This window comes from Salmo salar, chromosome 01 (assembly GCF_965601325.2).
Source record: "Salmo salar chromosome 01, fSalSal1, whole genome shotgun sequence".
Lineage (NCBI taxonomy): Eukaryota > Metazoa > Chordata > Actinopteri > Salmoniformes > Salmonidae > Salmo > Salmo salar.
This window is the reverse complement of record NC_138291.1, coordinates 26,654,342-26,675,891: the sequence shown is the minus strand read 5'-3', so window position 1 is coordinate 26,675,891 and position 21,550 is coordinate 26,654,342. Positions and strand designations below refer to the sequence as shown.

Here is a 21,550-nt window from a genome sequence, read left to right as displayed (position 1 = left end):
CAAGAAACACTCACCCAATTGTTATATCAATAGGACTTGATGAATTAGCGTCCAGTTTAATAATCTGGAATTAAACTATCAAGAGAGAAATAAAGTTATATTCTATAAGTTCTATTCCATCAGTAGTGTCCATTGAAATGGCCAAAAATCTCCTGCTGTGCCCTTGGCTAAAACAATTGCATTGTAACTCAATAAAGGGATAGTTTGGGATTTTGGCAATGAGGCCCTTTATCTACCTCCCAAGAGTAGTTTAACACGAAGACTGGAAGTGCTAGCTGTGCTGTACCTGAATACTTCCAGTCTTCTTTGTGCTAAGCCAGTTAGCATTGGCTCGTGAAATTACCTCTAACTTCCTTCTTATTGGATGCAGAGACATAAAAATGATATCCATGAGTTCATCTGACTCTAGGGAAATAAATAAAGGGCTTCGTTGCCAAAATCCCGAACTATCCCTTTAAGAACACAAAAAATATGATTCTGTCGCCTACAAACAAACTATAATGAATAGAATGAATGGTATGAGGAGCACAATGGGAGAAAGACAGGAGTATTCGTCACTTACCCTCTGTTTGGTTTGTACAGCAAATTATAAAAGAGAAAGCAAAATGGTGTACAGGCTTGTTTTGTTGCTTTAATGATGGTAGAACTTGTACGATTAGTTTAGGGTTAATGCATTTCACATAAATCAATTACAGTATATTGATAATTGTTTAACACAAAAAAACATGTGCAAGCTGATGTGTACTGTATTTCATAATACCATTTTATTCATGTTTATATTGGCTGAAATGATCAGCTGAGTGATAACCCATTTAGTGTATCATGTCTTTCCTATGTATGCCAATGACATGGACTGTCCAAAAGGGTTTGCTAGTGCTCTGTGACTCTATTCTCTCCATCAGTGTCAAAGAGGTCTCCTACCTTCCCATAAGACCAGCCCAGTTCTATCTTGTTCATGCCCCACAGCTCGTGGATATTCTCAGCCAGTCTGTCCCGGACCTTCTCCAGGTATGGCGGCATGACGATCTGAGAGACAGAGAACACAAAGAATCTGTGTCGTAGATAAACAGCATCTGTTTGCAGACAGTACAGCAGGCTTATGTCATCAATCATACATTTGTGGATAAATGGAAACCCTTCCTCTGTAGGTATGATTGTACAACAACCTTAAAAACATGCAGTATAATCACTGTAACTGTGTTTCAGATGAGCCATGTTGCAGTTAATATGAGGCGTTCTGAGCTGAATGCCATACCCCTGTTACCTGGCTGGTCTCCACAGGGGTGGGTATGAAGGAGGCCTGGGACATGAACTGTGTGGTCCCCAGCAGGTCTCGGACCCCCTCCATGTCCCTCTTGTACTCCTTCACTGGCTCCACCTTCATCTTCTCCTTAGGCAGCAGGGCCTCGTAACACGGAGCGTAGCCTGACGGAGGCAGGAACTTGAAGTCGCCATGACGACCGCCCAACAGGAAACGCACCCTAGAGAGAGAGGGGGACTTAGTCAATTGGTGTGTTCAGTATGTGCATGAGCTTGAAAGTGATGAAGGGGGTTGATGGGTTGATTTTGGTGCAGGGGTAAGAGGAGAGGATTAGAGCAGATCATAGAGCCACTGAGGCCCAGCCCAGCTCCAACCGAGCCCCAGCCAAGGTCCAACCAAGCCCCATCCAAGCTCCAACCGAGCCCCAGCCCAGCTCCAACCGAGCCCCAGCCCAGCTCCAAACGAACCCCAGCCCAGCTCCAACCGAGCCCCAGCCCAGCTCCAACCGAGCCCCAGCCCAGCTCCAAACAAACCCCAGCCCAGCTCCAAACGAACCCCAGCCCAGCTCCAAACAAACCCCAGCCCAGCTCCAAACGAACCCCAGCCTAGCTCCAACCGAACCCCAGCTCCAACCGAGCCCCAGCACCAACCAAGCCACAGCCCAGCTCCAACTGAGCACCAGCCCAGCTCCAACCGAGACCCAGCTCCAAACGAACCCCAGCTCCAACCGAGCCCCAGCCCAGCTGTAACCAAGCTCCAGCTTCAGCCCAGCTCTAACCAAGCCCCAGCCCAGCTCCAACCGAGCCCCAGCCCAGCTCCAAACGAACCCCAGCCCAGCTCCAAACGAACCCCAGCCCAGCTCCAAACGAACCCCAGCCCAGCTCCAAACGAACCCCAGCCCAGCTCCAAACGAACCCCAGCCCAGCTCCAAACGAACCCCAGCCTAGCTCCAACCGAACCCCAGCTCCAACCGAGCCCCAGCACCAACCAAGCCCCAGCCCAGCTCCAACTGAGCCCTAGCCCAGCTCCAACTGAGCCCCAGCCCAGCTCCAACCGAGCCCCAGCCCAGCTGTAACCAAGCTCCAGCTTCAGCCCAGCTCTAACCAAGCCCCAGCCCATCTCTAACCGCGCCCCAGCCCATCTCTAACTGAGCCCCAGCCCATCTCTAACCGCGCCCCAGCCCATCTCTAACTGAGCCCCAGCCCATCTCTAACCGCGCCCCAGCTGAGCCCAGTAGAACAGAGAGTGACTATGACTTACCCCACAGTGAGAATGATGTAGCATTTCAGCCCACTACTCAGCAGCCCTCCTGGGCCCTGTCTGAAATAGCAGCTGAAGTAGTAGTGATGATGACGCATTCACTCCAAGTCCATTCTGAGTGCAGTGCACCAATCAATTATTAACAAGTGTCGCTGCACAGTGACTGGTTGTGCCATGGCATAGCATGGCCAGCAGTTCAGAGCACAGGAAATGTTCAAGCCCCACAGGGTTCCTTATTTACATTATCTGATGTGGCCTGCCTCTCGTGACATCATACACACAGACAAATGCAGAATAACGCTGACAGAATTTCTATAAATATGAGGTTATGTTAATTTTGTATAACGCTTCCGCAAATTTGATTGTGGTAATTGATATACAGTGTAGCTTGCAGCCCTGGGTGGAATTTGATGTGAACGGAAATGTCTGGAACTGTCAAGCGTCACATCTCGGCACAAAGTAAGGTTCAGAATAGTAAAATGCCATTTTGCTGCAAAAACGGAGTCGATCATGAAATCCTGGAAAGCTTGCTGGGGCCTGAAATGTCATTTAGCAGACGTCATTCATATCATCTGAAGTTGCCATGGCAACACAAGTGGGTAAGATGGCCTCTACCTGCATCTGAGCCCTTAAGGATTAATAGAGTATTTGGAGGAAATTATGTAGGGAGGGATTAGATGGATTTTCATGCAGACTAGAGGGAGGAGAGGAAGATATTTGAGGAGAGTGCTCTGTAAGGTGTGTATACAGTGAGGGAAAAAAGTATTTGATCCCCTGCTGATTTTGTACGTTTGCCCACTGACAAAGAAATGATCAGTCTATAATTTTAATGGTAGGTTTATTTGAACAGTGAGAGACAGAATAACAACAACAAAAAATCCAGAAAAACGCATGTCAAAAATGTTATAAATTGATTTGCATTTTAATGAGGGAAATAAGTATTTGACCCCTCTGCAAAACATGACTTAGTACTTGGTGGCAAAAACTTTGTTGGCAATCACAGAGGTCAGACGTTTCTTGTAGTTGGCCACCAGGTTTGCACACATCTCAGGAGGGATTTTGTCCCACTCCTCTTTGCAGATCTTCTCCAAGTCATTAAGGTTTCGAGGCTGACGTTTGGCAACTCCAACCTTCAGCTCCCTCCACAGATTTTCTATGGGATTAAGGTCTGGAGACTGGCTAGGCCACTCCAGGACCTTAATGTGCTTCTTCTTGAGCCACTCCTTTGTTGCCTTGGCCGTGTGTTTTGGGTCATTGTCATGCTGGAATACCCATCCATGACCCATTTTCAATGCCCTGGCTGAGGGAAGGAGGTTCTCACCAAAGATTTGACGGTACATGGCCCTGTCCATTGTCCCTTTGATGCGGTGAAGTTGTCCTGTCCCCTTAGCAGAAAAACACCCCCAAAGCATAATGTTTCCACCTCCATGTTTGACGGTGGGGATGGTGTTCTTGGGGTCATAGGCAGCATTCCTCCTCCTCCAAACACGGCGAGTTGAGTTGATGCCAAGAACTCCATTTTGGTCTCATCTGACCACAACACTTTCACCCAGTTGTCCTCTGAATCATTCAGATGTTCATTGGCAAACTTCAGACGGGCATGTATATGTGCTTTCTTGAGCAGGGGGACCTTGTGGGTGCTGCAGGATTTCAGTCCTTCACGGCGTAGTGTGTTACCAATTGTTTTCTTGGTGACTATGGTCCCAGCTGCCTTGAGATCATTGACAAGATCCTCCCGTGTATTTCTGGGCTGATTCCTCACCATTCTCATGATCATTGCAACTCCACGAGGTGAGATCTTGCATGGAGCCCCAGGCTGAGGGAGATTGACAGTTCTTTTGTGTTTCTTCCATTTGCGAATAATCGCACCAACTGTTGTCACCTTCTCACCAAGCTGCTTTGCGATAGTCTTGTAGCCCATTCCAGCCTTGTGTAGGTCTACAATCTTGTCCCTGACATCCTTGGAGAACTCTTTGGTCTTGGCCATGGTGGAGAGTTTGGAATCTGATTGATTGATTGCTTCTGTGGACAGGTGTCTTTTATACAGGTAACAAACTGAGATTAGGAGCCCTCCCTTTAAGAGTGTGCTCCTAATCTCAGCTCGTTACCTGTATAAAAGACACCTGGGAGCCAGAAATCTTTCTGATTGAGAGGGGGTCAAATACTTATTTCCCTCATTAAAATGCAAATCAATTTCTAACATTTTTGACATGCGTTTTGCTGGATTTTTTTGTTGTTATTCTGTCTCTCACTGTTCAAATAAACCTACCATTAAAATTAGAGACTGATCATTTCTTTGTCAGTGGGCAAACGTACAAAATCAGCAGGGGATCAAATACTTGTTTCCCTCACTGTACGTGTTCATTCATGTTAATGACACAGGTGTGTGTCTAAGACAAACACATACTTGACGCCAGCAGAGAAGCTGACAACAGGGAAGAAGAGTCCATCGATGTTGAAGTTCTCGAACATGCCCTGTACGGGCTGTCCATTGATCCTGAAGGAGATGCTGGGAGCTCCCAGGTCCAGACAACAGCTCACCACATCCTCAGAGGTCAGGATGTGTTGGTTAATAGAAGCCACCGCCCGGGAGATACGACCTGCAATAAACCACAGTGTCAGCACTGAAATATGACCTACAAGACACGCACACGAACACACACTCTTTGGGCAAAGCAGACTGTAGGACACACACTGTCTAGACACAATCTGGTCTTAGCCCTGGGTTACTCTCATAATTTATGAATCAGGTGACTTAATGTGGAGCAGCTAGGTTAAGATGAAAGCAAACATCTACTGCGGATACCCACCTGACCAGAGATGAAGTCCGTCAAAGCCGTAAGAGTAGAGGTCGTCCCCCACCCCGTTGCCCCCCCAGCCCTCCCCTCCACCAGGGTAAGGGGCGTAACCCTTGTTGGTGGCCCAGCCCACACGCAGGTGAGAGGGGTCGCTGGTCAAGAAGTGGTCCACCTGGTCAATCATCAGCTCGTAGTACCACTTCTTATACTGGGCCGAGCCCTCACTCAGTCCCAGGAAGATGTTGGGCCTCATGCTGCCAAGTATCAGAGACTCGGATTAGGACTTAATCACATAATTGTGATCGATTTTTCTTTAGGCACTATGCACAATCCCATCAAACAAACACAGCAAAGAGAAGAATATCCAACACTATCTATCACTCCTACATTACAACCAGTAGCGCATTAATCTAATTATACCGGGCTGGGATTGGATGGCTTGTTACCTTTGGACATCATTGACCAATCGGGTCTGGAGAAGCAGATCTCTTTTAGGGAGCAGGTGATCGCAGATAAGATTCTGATTGGCTCTTACAGCCACCCCGTTACACACACAGAGGGAGCAGAGCACATCCAGAATCTGCAGGTTGAGGAGAGAGAGGGAGGAGGGGGTGAATACAGCAGCTCCCTAATCACTGAGTACAGAATGCAGCTCATCTAACCATTCAAACCCTGAGAGGGAGAGACAGGGAGAGAGAGGCCTAAGGACTACCAACTCATCCGTAGTCCTTTTTCATGTTGCTATTAGAGGGAGAACCTTTTTATGCAGCTATTAATGCAGCCAGCCATAATTACTGAGAGATGCTAATCAGGGTGAAACCATATCCAGTAATATAATTTTGATGCATGGGGGCCCAACCTGGCTTTACAAAGCAGAGGAATTAAATGGGCAAGGAACAGCAGCCAAGGGCGCCAGGCCAAGACCTGTGCTTTATTATCCGCCGCTTCATAAGGGGCCACAGCCAAATGATACATCGACTGTGATTTATGACAAAGGAGATGACAGCCCACTGGAGAGCAGGTTGACGTTTATTGTCATGAATATTGCCTTGGAGGCAGAACTCAGTGATTTCCACTAGATGGGCCAGCTGCAAAATCAAAATTGGCTATATTGTAAAAATCTATGAAAAGAAATGTGCTTAATTTAATGTTGGACTATGCAGAAATCACTCTGCCATTTTCTGGTTGCTAAAATTCTAATAGTTTTTCCCAATTTCAGTTTATGTGACAAAACAAGCAAGTATAGTGTAGAGAATCATTGTACCATCTAAACCGCTGTGAAATATATTTTCCATAACCAAAAATATTATATTTTCAGTTGTTTGAAGCTGGAGTACAAAACCGAAAGTAAAACACGCAAAAACTAAAACTAAACTGAAGCATAGACATATAAAATAACAGATCAATCTACCGCTTCTTAGACTTGCTTTCAACGAGAATGACAGATCTATAATGCACTTTTCTATGTGAATTTGGTTGGGTCGCCAAAATAGTTTGCAGATTTCAAATCAAATCAAACTTTATTTGTCACATGCATGTGTAGACAGCATGTGTAGACCTTATCGTGAAATGCTTACTCAAAAAAGAGTTAAGAAAATATTTACCAAATAAACTAAAGTAAAAAATAAGAAAAAGTAACTCAATAAAAGAACAATAACAAGGCTATATACAGGGGGTACTGGTACCGAGTCAATGTGCAGGGGTACAGGTTAGATTTAAGGTTAGGGTTAGCCATTAGGTTTAACAGTATGGTTAAGGTTAGGGTTAGGTTTAAAATCAGATTTTATTACTTTGTGGCTGTGCCAGTTAGTGACCACTCTGCAGAGCTGCCTCCAGGGCAAGATTCATGACAATAAATGGCAACCTGCCGCTGGAGACCTAATTTCAATGCAAACATATTGATCTCTATACACATAACAACCAAATGCACAGCCCCAACAAGAACTCATCAACTCTCTGCAGCCCTGTCAGCACTGGGTGTACTAATAAAACGCAGGCTCATGAGTGAATTACTGTGCTTTACAAGTAACTGTGCTCAAGCTGTTGTGATGGACAAATGGTATCAAAATAACAAACAATGTCGCTGCATCCACTTGATCATGGTGATATTTGATATAGCTCCTCCTCCTGTTTCAGCTCACCTTGTGGTTGCGTCCATGTTTGTAGAGCAGGGAGATGATGGACTTGATGTGTCCTCTCTGGATGATATTTAAAGCCTCCGGGCTCTCAGTTAGAATGCAGTGGAGAACCTCCAGAATGCCTGCCGTGGCCACAGAGAACAAGGGAACAAGACACGAAAGGACGTTCCTTAAACGCATGCTTCTGGGTATGACGATACATAGTAAAGCATAACTAAACCCACTCAGGTTTTAAACATGTCATCATGGTACCTGAGGAGGACTCGAGTCTCTCCAGCTTGCTGACCAGCCAGTCAAGGTTGTTGGAGAACTGGGTGCAGTTGTTCCTGTTGCCTCGGATCAGCGCCGCTACAGGACACATGGACAAGAAGGTCACAGGTCATGGGGAGGAGACACATGACACACAGTTGGCTAGTTTGAAGAGGATAATGCAAATTGCTGATCTTTGACCTACAGTACAGAAAACCTAGCAACAATAGAAAAACACTACCGAACATTACTGTACATTTTTCACAACAAATAATTAAACCCAAGGAGACATGTTACATAGTTATGAAGATGTCTTTGACCTACAGCCAACAACACTGCCAAAACTTACATCTTACACAACAACAACGTCACCCAAAACGCACACCTTAAACCACACTCCATGCCAAGGAAAGAGTAGTGTCCTTTTCCTAATCCTCATGCATATTAATTAAGCAGCAGAGTGCAGAGGGAGGGCGTGACATCGGGGGCACAGGAGAGTCGTCCAAGCCAAAAATGACAGGGTCACCCAGCGCAGACAAACAGAGGAGAGGAAGCCTAGCTCCAAAATCCATTTAGCTGGAGCAGGTGCATGGAGGAAGGAATATGAGATGAGGGACGTGGTCTGCACACTAATGCTCCCCATGAGGAGAAAGCACCATGTAAACACGCTGTGAAGGACACACTCAGAGGGGAACAGAAGGGCTTAGACAGTGACACAGACACTAGAACTGGGAAGCTTCTGAGACAAAAAATGCTTCTGCTACTGTGAGGGAATGGCTGTAATGTCCAACTGTCATGAATGGTTGAACTGGTCTGTGATTCTGGCAATTTTAAGGCTTAAGTAAGGACATGGATAACAGAGTGACCAAACAACAACCAAATACAATGGTGAGAAGTGATGGCGTGGTTCCTTATGGGTTAGAAAGCCAACTGGTGAGCATGGCACAGTCCAGGCTGGCTAGGAGTGTGTGTTGGACATTCTGTGTGCTGTGGGAGATGTACACGTCAGGTAAAAACCCTGGAAGCACTTCTCACAGACCTGAAATCTGCATGCTATCCTTATCCACTCCCAGCACCCAACTTCAGCCCCTGTGTGTGTGTGTGTGTGTGTGTGTGTGTGTGTGTGTGTGTGTGTGTGTGTGTGTGTGTGTGTGTGTGTGTGTGTGTGTGTGTGTGTGTGTGTGTGTGCTTGCGTGCATGTGTGTTGTTTTCACCATTGTAATCTCTCCCAAAACAGTAGTGAAAGGTGAGACTGAGTCTCAATCACCTGTGTATGTAGATCATAGAGTTGTAATCAACAGTGTGTGTGTGTGTGTGTGTGTGTGTGTGTGTGTGTGTGTGTGTGTGTGTGTGTGTGTGTGTGTGTGTGTGTGTGTGTGTGTGTGTTTGTCTTGGCCTACTGTGACTCTTTATGTCATTGTTACAGTATTGTTGTGATGACTTGTGTATAAGACTCGGTCCTCGTTGGAGGACAATGAAGTCTTCTATTGTCTCTCTCACCCAGCAGCTCATAGAGCAGGTTGAGGATTTCCTTCCAGGAAGCCCCAGCCTCTGCCCCGGCACACTCCCCAAAGTGGGCTGCACTGTTGTACACGTTGAGACGGTCGATGCAGCAGGACACCAGAGTCAGCATGCCCTGAAACACAGTCACACCCATCATCACTCTGACATCATCATCACATGTCAGCTCCTAGGGTGCTTCCAAAATGGTGCCATTTTCCCTATATGGTGCACTACTCCCAGTTCATGCCTTGGTGATTAATCTAGAATGGTAATAATACTGATCAGCAGAGGTGTGGACTCGAGTCACATGACTGTGGACTCGAGTCACATGACTTGAGTCAGACTCGAGTCACAAATATGATGACTTGCAACTCAACTTTGACTTGAATACCAATGGCTTGTGACTTAACTTGGACTTGAGCCTTTTGACTCGACCTGACTTGATACCCTCCCCAAGCCCAAATATTAAAAATGATGCTATTAAAAAAAGTGTGTAGCGCATCAACTCTTCATTTAATGGATTACAGTTTGATTCGGACAGCAGCCAATTAAATTGTCCCAGCTGAGAAAAAGCTGTGCGTGGCAATGCAGAGGAATGTTGGCGGCTGAATTCAGATGGAGCCCTTGGAAAGATGATACCAAAATTATTATTTTTGGATATAAAGACGATGCTGTATCAACAAAAACGGATTGCAACTTGCAAAACATGCTGGAACAAAATTACAGAGGCACAACAATTTCCAACTTAGTTCAACATTTGAAGCTGCACAAAGAACGATAAGTCGTGGGTAATATAGCCGACAGCTATATAATTTATAACTTTGCTAGTGTAGCATGTAGGCTAACATAACATTAAATCAATGAGCCTCCACACAGTCAGTCGGTGCGGGATCATGAACATTGCACCCAAGATTGAGCTACAACAGGCTAGGCAGTTGGTAGCCTAAACCCTGCCTGATGTTACTGCTGTTCCTAAAACCATTGACATACATTAGCCTACTGTAACCACACAGAGAGGGTGTGTGTGTGTTAAGGTTGGGCGATTGTGTACAAGCCTCAAGCCTACATCGCCCGATTGCACCCCATAGCGATCCTCGATAGTCGATCCCTATTGGGGGGGGGGGGGGGGGGGGGGGGTCTTTCTCATGGCTACCCATGTATTTCCATGGAAATATAGCGTTGATCTGGAAAGTAATAAATATATAGATATTTTTAAAAGCATTCATGATTTGCGTGAATGTAATATACTAACTATTACTCTTGTTAAACATGAAATGGTATTACACTTGGTGAAGAGCACATTATGACTTGTTTAGGACTCGAAACTCAAAGTTTAGGACTTGAGACTTGACTTGATAATTGCTGGTCTTGACTTGAGACTTGACTCAGACTTGCCTGTCTTGACTTGGGACTTGAGTGCTAAGACTTGAGACTTACTTGTGACTTGTAAAACAATGACTTGGTTCCACCTCTGCTGATCAGACATACTAAGAGGTATGCAAGCCCAGTGAGAAAGGACATTGCAAGTTATTTATGTCAGCTGTCAATAATGAAACATTTACTTTATAACCAGGATGTATGGGAGAGTGGGATGGGAAAGGGCAGTTTGGGGATATTAATAAAATGATGGACAAGTGTGTAGGCTAGGATATAGATGAGTTATAGCAGCATTCCAAGGGAAGGATCCATGGTAATACCAGTTATGTAAACATAACATAAACACAGCATACAGCTATTTTACATTAATTCAAGTTATCAACAGATTGCTTGAGGACATAGTGAACCACTGGGGGAAAATAAAATCCATAGCAGCGGCTTTTGTTTGAGTTAGGGAGAGTAGTTGGCGTTGAGTATTTGACATTACAGGCACAAGGGAAGGAAGCTGACATTTTATAATTGATAAGAGAAATGTTGGGCCGAGAGGCTTATCAAAAGGCTCCACTGCATGGTTGTCACCACAGAAAAACTCAAAGCAAAACTGCTGACAGTTAAAAAGCAATGCTCTGAAATACAATGCGCCATTGAAATACTACAGAATCTATTGATTTAGCCTTTAAAAACAGTGTGTATTGCGAACATTGTGTCTACGCCCGGTCCCTGCAATAACCTGACTTTGGACTTTTATTGTCCTCTGCTGCCAACCAACCGTCATGCAGGATCGCGATGCAGCACTTCCTGTGTGGATGAACTCACTTCCTGTTTGAAGAGGTTCTGTCGGTTCTTGAGCGAGCGCAGCATGATCTGTTTCTCCTCGTGCTCCAGCTCAGCGTCAGGCAGCTGGAAGTAGGTGATGAGGTCGTAGAGAGTCTGGAGGACCTCCTCGATGGGCAGGGCTACTGATGCACGGTTCTTACCCCCAAGACAGTCTAGGTCTCTGGAACAGGAGAAGAGATTATCTTCATCAGATGACTATTTGAAAGTACTCCATTTTTCAGCATCAAAACAACAGAATATTATGAGAGCAGCTCATTTATATCACTATATCATTATATAATCAGAAGGTTTCTTAATGATGCCATTAGATTTCATAACAACACTGAACTCCAGTATTAGAATATGACTCAAGGAGTGACTGCCATGGTGAACATAATTTGTGCCTTGAGGTTCATCCATGCTGAAATGTTATTTCTGTGTGAGCTAAAAATAGTGCCTACTCTGTCACACAGAGTGGGAGGGGTGTGTGGAGAGGTACAGCTCACAAGAGGCGGTCTGGGTCTGGACAGTGGTGAAAGCCAGTCAGCCATGTGTGACTGACTGACGTCACCGAGGGGGTTTGGGTTTGAGTCACAGTCACAGTCACAGTCACAGTCACAGGCCATTAATACTTGTTCTATCCATTGCACTCTCTTCCATTCCACTTCGTGGCCTCATGGCATGAGATGTTTATTGTCCTGATTGGCTAGGGACTGGGTCATTGAGCGAGGCAGTCAGCATGCTGTCTGGGGGCCGTGCTATCCATAGAGGACCCTTCTCACAGGCCATAAGCTCAACTGCTGCTGCGCATTCAAATCTACAGGGCTTTACACAGACAGCATTACACTACAGTCAATGATTAGTTATAATTTGGTTGTGTGGTTTAGTAGTGGTGTAGTGGTGATATTAGGGATAGCGGTGATAGTGGTGTAGCGGTGATAGTGGTGTAGCGGTGATATTAGGTTTAGCGGTGATATTAGGTGTAGTGGTGATATTAGGTGTAGCGGTGATATTAGGTGTAGCGGTGATATTAGGTGTAGCGGTGATATTAGGTGTAGCGGTGATATTAGGTGTAGCGGTGATATTAGGTGTAGTGGTGATATTAGGTGTAGCGGTGATATTAGGTGTAGTGTTGATAGTGGTGTAGTGGTGATATTAGGTGTAGCGGTGATATTAGGTGTAGCGGTGATATTAGGTTTAGTGGTGATATTAGGTGTAGCGGTGATAGTGGTGTAGCGGTGATAGTGGTGTAGTGGTGATATTAGGTGTAGCGGTGATATTAGGTGTAGCGGTGATATTAGGTTTAGCGGTGATATTAGGTGTAGCGGTGATAGTGGTGTAGCGGTGATATTAGGTGTAGCGGTGATATTAGGTGTAGCGGTGATATTAGGTGTAGTGGTGATATTAGGTGTAGTGGTGATATTAGGTGTAGCGGTGATATTAGGTGTAGCGGTGATAGCGGTGATAGTGGTGATAGTGGTGTAGCGGTGATAGTGGTGTAGTGGTGATAGTGGTGTAGAGGTGATAGTGGTGTAGCGGTGATAGTGGTGTAGTGGTGATAGTGGTGTAGCGGTGATATTTGGTGTAGCGGTGATATTTGGTGTAGCGGTGATATTAGGTGTAGCGGTGATAGTGGTGTAGTGGTTATATTAGGTGTAGCGGTGATAGTGGTGTAGCAGTTATATTAGGTGTAGTGGTGATAGTGGTGATAGTGGTGTAGCGGTGATAGTGGTGTAGTGGTTATATTAGGTGTAGCGGTGATAGTGGTGTAGCAGTTATATTAGGTGTAGTGGTTATATTAGGTGTAGCGGTGATAGTGGTGTAGCGGTGATAGTGGTGTAGCGGTGATAGTGGTGTAGCGGTGATATTAGGTGTTGTGGTTATATTAAGTGTAGCGGTGATAGTGGTGTAGTGGTTATATTAGGTGTAGCGGTGATAGTGGTGTAGCGGTTATATTAGGTGTAGCGGTGATTGTGGTGTAGTGGTGATAGTGGTGTAGCGGTGATAGTGGTGTAGTGGCGATATTAGGTGTAGCGGTGATAGTGGTGTAGCGGTGATAGTGGTGTAGCGGTGATAGTGGTGTAGCGGTTATATTAGGTGTAGCGGTGATAGTGGTGTAGCGGTAATATTAGGTGTAGCGGTGATTGTGGTGTAGTGGTGATAGTGGTGTAGCGGTGATAGTGGTGTAGCGGTAATATTAGGTGTAGCGGTGATAGTGGTGTAGTGGTTATATTAGGTGAAGTGGTGATAGTGGTGTAGCGGTGATTGTGGTGGAGTGGTTATATTAGGTGTAGCGGTGATTGTGGTGTAGTGGTTATATTAGGTGTAGCGGTGATAGTGGTGTAGCGGTTATATTAGGTGTAGCGGTGATAGTGGTGTTGTGGTTGTATTAGGTGTAGCAGTGATAGTGGTGTAGCGGTGATAGTGGTGTAGCAGTTATATTAGGTGTAGCGGTGATAGTGGTGTAGTGGTGATAGTGGTGTAGTGGTGATAGTGGTGTAGCGGTGATAGTGGTTTAGCAGTGATAGTGGTGTAGCAGTTATATTAGGTGTAGTGGTGATAGTGGTGTAGCGGTGATATTAGGTGTAGCGGTGATAGTGGTGTAGTGGTTATATTAGGTGTAGTGGTTATAGTAGGTGTAGCGGTGATAGTGGTGTAGTGGTTATATTAGGTGTAGCGGTGATAGTGGTGTAGCAGTTATATTAGGTGTAGCGGTGATAGTGGTGTAGTGGTTATATTAGGTGTAGTGGTTATAGTAGGTGTAGCGGGGATAGTGGTGTAGTGGTTATAGTAGGTTTGGCGGTGATAGTGGTGTAGTGGTTATATTAGGTGTAGTGGTTATAGTAGGTGTAGCGGTGATAGTGGTGTAGCAGTTATATTAGGTGTAGCGGTGATAGTGGTGTAGCAGTGATAGTGGTGTAGCAGTTATATTAGGTGTAGCGGTGATAGTGGTGTAGCGGTGATAGTGGTGTAGCAGTTATATTAGGTGTAGCGGTGATAGTGGTGTAACGGTGATAGTGGTGCTACCTGATGAAGTGACTGAAGAGGCGGGTGGTGTTACGGATGATGCGAGCAGCACGGGACTCTTCGTGCTGACACCGCTGCAAGGTCAGCCCATCATCCATATGACCCTCAGAGTGGAGGAAAGCCTGGAAGAGAGAGAGAGAGAGAGAGAGAGAGAGAGAGAGAGAGAGAGAGAGAAGGAGGGGTTAGGGGAGGGAGAGATAGAGAGCGGGGAGAGACAGAGAAAGAGAGAGAAAAGGGGGTAGGTAAGGGAGGGAGAGAGAGGGGGGATAGAGTGTGATAGATAGAAAGGAGAGAGAAAAAAGACCAAGAAAAAGAAAGAAAAAAGAGAGCGAAAGAGAGGAAGGAAAGAGGGAGGGAGAGAGGAGAGGGAGCAATTTCCAGCCATTAGCAGAGATGAGCATGGCTTGTCTGTAACGCAGGTGCTGCTGACACTACAGGCTATTAGGCTCTGTATCTGTGGAGTCCAGGGACTGTCAGATACACTCCTCTCACATCTCATTCATTACAGCCACAGGGTTTGATTTAGTCACAGGAAAAGCACTATCAGTGTAATACACTTATCTCAAACCTATCAACTAGAAAATCAGCAAGAGAATCCTCATCTGCTCTAGGAATTTTTTAATGATATTTATTGCATGTGCTACTTTCTGGTCAATTGTTTTTTCAATGGGATTCTTTTTATCACTGCTAGTGGAATAGTCACACCATAACAGTTCTCAACTAGAGATTTTAAAAAGTCATGGCTGTAGCATAAACAGCTGACAAACAAAGCAGTGCATTGGTGTCTCACCCGTCTCTTGAGAGGGCCCAGGCGAGATGATTTTACATCAGGCGCCTGGTAGGACAGCCAGAGTCCTGTAGCCACATGCATGACGAAGCAGATTGAGTCCCCATACTTAATCTCTGCCATCCCCATGCCCTCGATGTCCCGCTTTGGACTCGACTCCAGCTTTTCCTAGAGGGAAGGAAGAATCCAAAACAAGATCAAGACGTCACACAAAGTCTCCAAGCCAGGCTTCAATACGTTATACAGTTTTATTCAAATCACATGTTATTATGCTAAGCAGCAGGTGTTGAGGGACCTTGATCTAAGAAAAGCCATTTAAAGATGATGACAGATCTGGATCAGGCTGGTCAAGGACTGAAGGAGCACTGACAGCTTTCCATAATACAACTTGTAATTACACACGCTATGACGGCTAGCCTAATAGAGAGAGACAGAGGGAGGAAGAGATAGGAAGAGAGCATTCAATGTGTATAGCCTATATCACTGAGCAATAGAGGATGGCCACAGGCAAGCCCTCATGCATTACTATGCATTTGTTCCCCATTAAGAACAGACACAATGGATAATGTATAGTGTATTAAACCTATGATAAACTGCCTCAGTGAAATGGTGGATTACACCATGCTATTGATCCATAGTGAAGAGGTCACTAATTGCGAAGAGGTCACTAATAGCTTCCGATCACTAGCTACGTCTGAAAGCACCATTACCAAGAGCAGACTTAAATACCCTAGTCCAGAATGGTATGGTGCCGCAGGTCCATACATTTATAGAGAGCAACTTCAGCTAAATAACCTGTATGGCATGGCTTTAATGTGCTTAATAACGCAAGGAGAGTGGGAGCAATTCATTTGAAAGTCTTTAGAATTGTTCCTAGGACTGTAATATCCTCTCAGTAAGTGAGTGTGCGGCTAAGTCCTTGACTGTGATGGAAAGGCAAAGTTTGAGAAGTGTGTGTGTGAGCTGGTCCTGCTCTCTGACCTTGGAGGCTCTAAAGCAGAAGGCAGTGGAGGATGTGTCAGACTTCTCCCGGTCCTGCAGCACCACCCCCCTCTCCTCCGTCAGGGACAGGTAGTGCCCCGTGGTGAGGTGGCGGAGACGGAAGGGCTGGCCCCAGGGAATGTGACTCCCACTCCAGCTGTCCAGGGGAACACACACACATACACACAGAATTATATCAACAACAAAAATGACTAATTACGCACTTACAGTAATATTCTTATGACTAGACATTGACCGGTTTCTCAGATCAAAACAAAATAGCAGTTGACACATGGATGACACATTCCAGATCTGAAAGTGCAGGAGAGGAAAGGAATCTTTGAAAGACTACAAATAGTTGGGGTCAAAAGGTCTAAATGACTCAAAGCATCTTGAAATATCAAGGTGAATCAGAGCAGAGGGAGGGAGAGAGAGGGAGGGAGGAAGAGAGAGGGAGGGGGGAAGAGAGAGACAAAGAGATGGAGAGAGGGAGGGAGAGAGAGAGGGGGGAAGAGAGAGACGGAAAGAGATAGACAGATCAGAGGGAGAGAGGGAGGGAGGGAGGGAGAGAGAGAGAGACGGAAAGAGAGAGACAGATCAGAGGGAGAGAGGGAGGGAGAGAGAGACAGAAAGAGGGAGAGAGGGAGAGAGAGACAGATCAGAGGGAAAGGGAAAGAGGGAGGGAGAGAGAGAGAACACATAGAGATAAGACAGAGAGGATAAAAAGAGCTGAACTCACCTGATTCTCAGAGGCTCTAGCCTCCACAGAGACCTGGCCTTGGCTCCTGCATTCCCCGTCTCATAGTTCACTATCCTGGGGACACGAGAGGAGCATGAGGTTGACATGTCTGGATCTCTGCAACGTTTTATTAGAACTGCCACAGGCTCATAATGGTCCTAAAGTCATGTTTTATGACTTTAGCAGGATACCATCTCTGACTGCTTTATTCCCTACAGTCATAGTGATATCAGCTCACAGGAGGTAATACTCAGACTGGGACCTCAGATGAACCTTACTATTTACCCTCCCGGCAACAGAGCACATCTTTCATCGAGGCCACCCACATAACCAACAGAGACTGAGAGCAACACTGTCTATCACTGATATGGGTGACTGGCTCCAAAGATAAAAGGAATCTTTCATAGCCCTTGGTGACAGTTTGGACTAGGTTTGATAGACCTCCTGAAATTTAGCGTCTTTAAAAAAATGCTTCCTCTATTCAATTTCAAGGACAGGACTAAAGGCAAAGCCAAAACTGACAACCAATATATAATCCTCAGCGAATTATTGCCCCACACACACCGTCCTAAAAATAGACTGTTTGACTGGGAGGAAGATGAAGGGTCATCTCACACGTCTTCGGTGATTGGCTATGTTAACGTTGCTGTGAGCTTCTGCTACTGTTGTCTCGACCCACTTGAGGCCTTGTGTGCCATATCCCTCTGCTACCTTGCTGGCTGTCAGCGCTAGCGCTGTGCGACTATAGATAGCAGGGCGGCCATTTTTCCTGCTCCTGAGACCCAGTGTCAGACTGAGTAGTGACACCAACCTGTTGGACCCACAGGGAATTCAAAACAAACTCAGCCAGAGTCAGCCAGGTCCACCAAGTTTGATTTCAGGCCACTTTCACAAAAGACTAAGGCAAAAACTAATTCCTTAAAGAGACACTTAACATGCCAATTGGCACATGTGTTTTTCTGTTGCTCATTAGAAAAAGTTGATCTCAGTCTTGGAGGAGTGTTTCCTGACCAATTCCACATTTGGTTAATGATGTTTGTTTCCCATGAGACACAGTAGACACGGACGCATATTTATTTCACTTCCTCATAATCCCCAGAAAGAATCTAAGATCATTTTGACCTTTTTCCGAGGATGTTTTAGTTGGGCAATTTTACATCAAACTAAGGTGTTTAGTGGGGTATTTCTCAAGTTAAAAAAAAAAATGCGACGTGTCTTATGTAAACAGTCGGAGCTGCTTGAGCAGGTCTGTCGCACTGTCTATGCTATTGGATAGAGAGCAATCACCACAGTTTGTCACCCCATGTTAGTGGACAAACGGACATCGTCTAATCAAAACCCAACCTTCATTTACCCGTTGTGACGCAAGGATGTGCCAAACTCCGTTTTAAACGAGACTGACTTGATGACCAAAATGATCCTATTTAGACTTTGTAGTACATTTTGACACCAGAATAACTGTTTGACTCATAGCGATCCCACATAGGCCGTTTTTCAAAGGGATCAGCTGCTTTTTAAAGGCAGCCGCTCTTTAACTCCTGAAGACTCATCGTGTTTAGTCTTACAGCTGTTTCCCAGTTGTGTGACTTACCTCTGTTGCTCATCACTCTGGTCGGAACCTGGGATGGTCAGAACTTCATCATGACCGTGGAACAGACGCAACACATGGCCACCCAGCAGATAACCTATTGGAGGATGGATTAACAGCACCTTTAATTGATGCCCATACATTTCAAACAACATTATAAGCCAGTTTAGCAGTGAAACTAAACTAACAGTTGGACATACCCTCCTCCACGTTGCTGCCTGAGCAGGTGGGGTGGACATTCCACAGAGTCTGCATGAAGGACGCGTCCACCTGGATGTTGCCATTGGAGATGGACAGGTGCTGGTGGGGACAGAGAAACATTATGTTACACACACCATCAATAACTACATTACGGGACATAAACTACCGTTGGCCTATACTGCAGGAGCCATGTCAAATACACAGTTTGATTCAAGGCATTGAGCCAGGCTACAACTCAGAGGGTTGTCCATGCATGCAAGCTATTGCTGCAGTAGATTTAGAGTCATTCATCAACCTGGAGAGAAGCTGGCACTGGAGAGACAACAGCACTGTGAACTTGGGACTGCCAGTTTCTAGAGGGCTGCGTGTGTGTATGTGTGTGTGTCTGTATGTGTGTGTATGTGTGTATGTCTGTATGTGTGTGTGCATGTGCGTGTATGTGTGTGTGGGTTCAGGCGTGCATGTGGGCGTGCCCGTGCATGGGACATTTCTGCAGCAGAGTGTCGCAGAGGAACTCTCCAGCCCTAGTCCTGAAGGTGCTGTAGGCCTGGTTAGAGGTAGCATCTCGCTGGTGACAGCAGCACAGAGAGGAGCTGTGGCAGTAACAGTCACATGAAAGTGGGCCTCTAGCCCAGTGAATGCTGCCGTATCCCTGCTTAATTCCCATAAACATGGGCTTGGCTGGGCTGGCTGTTGTTACACTCTCCCTGCATCATGCTGGAGATATTTTCCAGGAACAGCATGCCAAGGCCCTGAGGTCCACACAGTGGAATAACAGAAGGGTCTGGGAGATGGTCATAGATGGGCCTGATGAGGAACAGGGTTTGCCAGGCCACACAGTGTAGGAAAGTTGGGATAGGGGACAGAGTAAGATAGGGTATAGTAGGTGTTCAGTTTGACAGTGTTGCTCTCTCCCTCCCAGCTCTCTGTACGTAGCCTCCTGCTCATTCTTAGCTTCCTGTCCCCAATATCTCGTCTTCTTTACTGGACAGAGGGAGCTGAGTGGGAGGGTGACACCTTCAGTCCGAGATCTACAATTCATGGCTCATCCTACTGGATTGAATGGCATAATGGTTCTGTGTAATGGGTCTGGAAACATATAATAGCCTATCATATAAACTACTCTTAATAAGATGTTTATAGACTGAGGGAGTACTGACAAGGTATCGTTCTGATGACACGCTGACGAGGATGAGGTCATCACCGATGCGCACCTTCTCGCCCTCTGACCTCTGTTTGGAGGCAGGATGGATGGTCCACCAACAGGCTTCACCTGCAGGAGCATAGAGAGACACTGATGGGGACACCTGCCTGCACAATGTCGATTACAACTCTATGATCTACATACACAGGTGATTGAGACTCAGATTACAATGGTGAAAGCAACACACACACACACACACACACACAGACACAGACACACACACACACACACACACACACACACACACACACACACACACACACACACACACACACACACACACACACACACACACACACACAAATTAGATTTGACACACAAATGTATTCACACAAACACTAATATATGCCCACTCACACTCATCAACATGCAAGCACCATAGCAACCAGCTTTCCAATACGTGGACAGCCACACCATCTTTTACATCTCTATGAGACAAACGAGCTGAGCCTCGACATCGTGACAAAGAGCACATCTAAGACATTTATTTCAGTCTGCTTGGAATGTTTTCAGAGATATCCTACAGAATAAATGACTTGACACAAAATCTCTGTTAAGGTGGTATATTTTTAACAGTATCTGAACCGCAAAAGTCCCTCTTTTAGTGCAGCGCTTAGGAGAATCTGAAATGAACACTGGGGCAGGTGAAATCCCATGAGTCAGTCCCAATCAGAATCCCAGCTAAGAGAGTGAAGGTGTGATAGTGAGAGTAGAGACAGATAGAGCGGAAGATTTTACCTGTTGAGTCCTCCTGCAGCCCCACATCAAAGGACAGCTTATCTGTCTGTGACCTTGATGTCTTTAAACAGGTCAGATACTGGAACGGATAGATAGACATCAAAACAACATAAAAGAGCTGATCAAAAGAGGCACACAATTCCGGTGTCACATTCAGAACTGGAACAAATGTCACTAGGACATGCAACAAATATTCAGATAAACTGTTGTAACTATGAAACAGTAACACATGGAGTAATGAGAAAACAATACATTTTCCTTGGATAATGGATGAGTGAGTGTGTGTGGTGTACTCTCACCATAGCGCTGAAGGAGTGCCTCAGGAGGATAGCGTGTCCATACAGAAGTGTCCTGTGTCCGCCCCCCTGGGCCGCCTGCGGAGACAGCACACCACCCATCACACACTGTCAGACAGAATGTCCCCTGTGGCCACTCTCTCTCTGTCCTTTTCTCTCTCTCTCTCTCTCCCTTTCTCTCTCTCTCTCTCTCCTTTTCTCTCTCTCTCTCACTCTCTCACTCTTCTCTCTCTCAATCTCCTCTCTCTCTTTATCTGCATCTATCTGCATCATAGTGGGAGAATCAAGACTCTGGTGCATGATGATGACCTCACATAAGGCAGGGGTGACCTCACACAAGGCAGGGGCCACAGACTAACCCAGCCTGCCCCTGTCAGCCTGTCCTCTCCTCTTGGACCACTGTCCTGCTGTCCACAACACAATACTGAAGGCATGCAGTCAGATGTGTCACTCGGGGGAGACACCTGCTTCCTGTATCCATGGAGCAGAATACAGATCATCATCATCACATCACTACAGGTGAAGGGAATGGGAGGTGAGAGAGAGAGCGAGAGCTCTCTGCCTCTAATGAGTCGGTAACAGAGACT

The 21,550-nt window shown here is 45.9% G+C and overlaps 1 protein-coding gene across 1 annotated transcript in view; it reads right to left on the bottom strand.

Moving 5' to 3' along the window:
• The window catches only part of LOC106587081 (ryanodine receptor 3), a 100,672-nt gene that overhangs the window by 63,554 nt on the left and 15,568 nt on the right, over positions 1–21,550 (bottom strand). The window contains exons 2-19 of the mRNA XM_082972939.1: positions 20,967–21,041; positions 20,668–20,746; positions 19,886–19,998; positions 18,725–18,824; positions 18,528–18,621; positions 16,937–17,011; positions 16,198–16,354; positions 15,220–15,384; positions 14,430–14,551; positions 11,403–11,583; positions 9,207–9,342; positions 7,710–7,805; positions 7,461–7,579; positions 5,766–5,899; positions 5,332–5,573; positions 4,929–5,121; positions 1,265–1,481; positions 922–1,026 (exon numbers count right to left, since the gene is read on the bottom strand). Of these exons, the coding sequence (XP_082829065.1) occupies positions 922–1,026; positions 1,265–1,481; positions 4,929–5,121; positions 5,332–5,573; positions 5,766–5,899; positions 7,461–7,579; positions 7,710–7,805; positions 9,207–9,342; positions 11,403–11,583; positions 14,430–14,551; positions 15,220–15,384; positions 16,198–16,354; positions 16,937–17,011; positions 18,528–18,621; positions 18,725–18,824; positions 19,886–19,998; positions 20,668–20,746; positions 20,967–21,041 (2,403 nt within the window). The remainder of the gene's footprint in view (positions 1–921; positions 1,027–1,264; positions 1,482–4,928; positions 5,122–5,331; positions 5,574–5,765; positions 5,900–7,460; positions 7,580–7,709; positions 7,806–9,206; positions 9,343–11,402; positions 11,584–14,429; positions 14,552–15,219; positions 15,385–16,197; positions 16,355–16,936; positions 17,012–18,527; positions 18,622–18,724; positions 18,825–19,885; positions 19,999–20,667; positions 20,747–20,966; positions 21,042–21,550) is intronic.